General features: G+C 53.0%; 1 protein-coding gene across 1 annotated transcript in view; it reads right to left on the bottom strand.

Annotated features, from left to right (window-relative positions):
• Positions 1-1669: 1669 nt before the first annotated feature.
• Positions 1670-3618, bottom strand: part of RPS10 (ribosomal protein S10) — a 5060-nt gene continuing 3111 nt past the window's right edge. The window contains exons 3-5 of the mRNA XM_010145167.1: positions 2682-2759; positions 2250-2305; positions 1670-1758 (exon numbers count right to left, since the gene is read on the bottom strand). Coding sequence (XP_010143469.1) covers positions 1717-1758; positions 2250-2305; positions 2682-2759 — 176 coding nt within the window. The 3' untranslated portion in view covers positions 1670-1716. The remainder of the gene's footprint in view (positions 1759-2249; positions 2306-2681; positions 2760-3618) is intronic.

Raw genomic sequence — 3618 nt, 5'->3', positions numbered from 1 at the left:
GGGCGGGAGCGGAGCGGAGGGTCAGGGCTCGGCCCCCCGGTGGCACCAGCACGGAGCCGCCCTACGGGGGCACCTGCAGGGCCGCCGCGCTGCAGCACTCGCTCCTCGCTCCCCACGGGCCTTTCACGGGCATTTTTAGGCTTCAGCCCAAGGGCACAATTTCACCCCAAACTGCCCGCAGGAGCAGCTGACACCAGCATCGCCCGACACCAGCATCGCCCGGACTGCTCCCCCAGGAGGAAAACCTGGGCAAAGGGTAGAGCGTGGGTCCCTCCAGAGAGCACCCGGGGAGGCACCACCCAGAACAGGGGCACCAGTAACGGCCCAGGTCTCTCAGACCCCGTTCATCAGCTCCGGTGGCTGAAGGCGAGACAGCTCTGAGGATGAGGGTGGGATCCAGTCTCTGCCGTACACAGAGCTCCAGTCCCAGCCAGGAAGAGATGAAAAATGTGGAGTTAATAACTTCCCTTGAGTAGGATTCTCTTCAGACTGGGGTTCTTCACCCCAAAACAAACTCAGTTTTTACTTACTCACGTGGCTTTTCCCTGTAAACCTTCCCTTCAATGAATCAAATACTCTTTTAGGAATAAATATTTCACACCAGTTGCCACATACTCAAAATGATTTCAAGGAGTTGCTTCATTCTGTACGGAGCTCTAGGTTTTGCTGCAGGCAACATTACTTCCCAAACAGAACAACTGCAAATGCTTCATCACGCTGTGCTGGAGGATAAAATAAGCACAAACCAAACGAAAAGTCCCACTAGGGCTGGACAACCCAGAAGTTCACTAGCAAAGTTGAAAGAAATGTTGAATGTCTGTTCCCGTTCAGAGCTACGCTGGAAATTGCACTTGGGCTAAATCCTGTCTCCGAGGATCCAGCAGGTTAGTCTGGATTAGGTTTAGTGAAATCATAACCTACAAAATTCAGCAGAAGCAGATGGATCAGTTAGCACAAGGACTGGAACCACCTCGCCCCTCCCTACAGTGCCAACTCCCTCAGAAATCACTAAAAATCATCATCTCGCGCCCCCTGTTCCCCTGACCCCAGACCAGGGCTGGACTGAACCTGTTTCCCGGGTCAGGGTCCAGCACTCTGTCACACTGGGGCTGCCCTGGACAAGATGCCACTGCCCAGGCTACAGAACCCCATCATCAGCTGGCGAGTGACATCTACTGGCAGGCTGCACCGCGCCGGAGCGCCGCCTGCCCTCGGCTCAGCGCCAGGCAGCAGGTGCTGCCACCAACACCTCACCTTCCCCACCCTTAACTGAGGGAAACGCTCACCTGCCTGCACTGGTTGTGTCCCATTCACAGAGGGCCTCAGGCTGACACGGCTGAACTTGCTGAATCTGCTGTCTGCAGAACAGAACTGTCCCTCAGCCCGGCTTCACCACGCAGCCAGGACGCAGGAGAAATGAGCGTCTTCCCGGACGCCGAGGAATAACTGCCTGCAGCACTTCCGCACTGCCGTGACCAAGGCTCCTCATTCCTCCCGAAGAATCACCTCTGCACACTAGCGAACTCCCACATCAGCAACTGCCAAACCTACACAGTTCCTTTTCGAATCACAAGTTACCAGTTTCACGTGCCAGAGATTTGAGTCACCTCCCAGCTACGTGAGCTCCAGTTTTATGTGCTTCAAGTAAGACATAGTGATGCAACCCTGGTGGCATTTTCACCTATTTTATTATACACAAAACATGAGCAGGAAGTTCTACTGAGGAGGCTGACCACGTCCACGACCAAATCCACCTCTCTGCAACAGAAAAGGGAGAGCATTAGAAGTCACCATATTAGGTGAGCGACAGCGGCAAATACAAAGCAGAAAGAACCACCATTGTCGTGGGAGAGCGGCACGTCTCTCCCCAGCTTGGCGTGACTGACCAGCAGGCTGGCTCCAAGCACAGCCTGACTCTGGACTTTGAGACCTGACAAAGGTTAACCAGATGAGCGAGGCTGAGGACTCTTCCATTTCTTAGAATAAAATCATGCATTTCCCCCAGAGCTCAGCCTGCTTCCTGTCACAGCAGCGAGGCCATCGTGTGGGTTGCCCACCAGGGAGGCAGCAGCGAGCTGGGCATGAAGGGTGGCAGTTGCCAGCCTCTCCTCCATAATCCCAGACAAATTCCTCACCCCAGCTGGCACTACTGAGCGGCACCACCTTACAGAGCGTGCCAGTATGACATACCCAGCTTCTCCTAATCGAAGCCCCAGTAAAGGAAGCAAATACGGAGTGCAAATACTCACAAACTGGAATTCAGTGGCTGCTCCAGCACCAGCTTCAGCCTTCTTGTCAGCGCCAGCTGAAGAGAGAGATGAGTGAGTTACTAACCAAAGGCTCCCCAAGAACACCGCTCCTGCCCAGAACCTACCCTTTACCATCAAAGATGACTAAAACTGAGGTGAAATACAGCAAAGTAAAATAGCTGTTATTGGGACTGTTAGTTACCGATCCCACCCACAGAAAATCCAGTCCAGCCCGACAGGATTCAAGAGAAGGCTCCCGACTGTGAGCAGATAGAGAACTCTGCTGCGCTAATGCCTAAGCTACACCAGGAGTCTAACTTTCCCCTTTTCCGCTCGAAAGGAGGCCACTGCTGAAGACAGCTCTCCCAAAGAGACACTGCAGAAAGAGCAAGGTCGGCCTGATGCTCCCCCGGGCACAGGACGGACACTCACGTGGAACTGCACTGCGTCTGTACGTATCCCTGTCGGCTTCTCCCCGAGTGAGACGCGCGGGGCGTTCACCTTCCAGGCCTGAAAGTGAAAACAGCGACATCAACTACACAAACAGCTCATTCCATGGGTGACTTTAACCTCAAGGTGGAAAAAAGCCCTCCAGGTAAGTGTTAGATCTACCAGAGTCTATGAATGTAAATAAAGAGTGATATAAGGAAGAAAACATCACTTTAAGGGTGAAATCTGCTAAAGGGCATCAGTTTGTGCTTGGGTTGAGGTTAAATAATGCGAAAAATGGATTTCCAGCAGGTTCTCGCCAGTCTCCTGGCCTTGCAAGTGCCAAAAATTAATGATGATAAAAAAATAATCAGAAATACAGGGAATCTGTCACGTCCGACAAGGTTGTTCGTGACTAAATCACAAACTGCACGACCCTCTGATCCCAACCTCCAGCACAGCCACACTATTGGTACCACAAATCCTCCACAATGGAATGGATGAATAAAACTAAGAGCAGATTATCTCTGTAACATCAGGTTAATGGCAGACAGAACACTTGCAGGAAACAGATGCGGTGGAACTGCCAGCCTCTGCACCACACTCTTAGGGGGTTTGCCCTGAGCATCACAGATGAAACACACTCCCATGACCTCGGCCGAGGTCCCCACGCTGGGGCAGTCTCAAGCGAGCTGCCAGAAACAGGAATCACGCGCTGCCACTGGCTTCATGCGCACTGGTTTTCCCCTACAAGAACCAGTTTGTATAAGCGATGCTTTTATTACAGGGAGAAACGCCACTCACGGATGGGCAGATTAACTGATCACAGAATCGTGTTGGTGGGAAATGCCCTTTTAAGCTCCTTCAGCACCCCTCCCCGCCCCGCCTCCGCTCCCCAGGGCTGCCAGGTCCCCACTGCCCCCTGTCCCTCAGCAGCACC

The sequence above is a fragment of the Buceros rhinoceros genome, unplaced genomic scaffold (genome assembly GCF_000710305.1).
Source record: "Buceros rhinoceros silvestris isolate BGI_N320 unplaced genomic scaffold, ASM71030v1 scaffold33361, whole genome shotgun sequence".
Classification (NCBI taxonomy): Eukaryota; Metazoa; Chordata; class Aves; order Bucerotiformes; family Bucerotidae; genus Buceros; species Buceros rhinoceros.
Note: the sequence above shows the minus strand (reverse complement) of the source record. Positions and strands in the feature narration are given on the sequence as shown.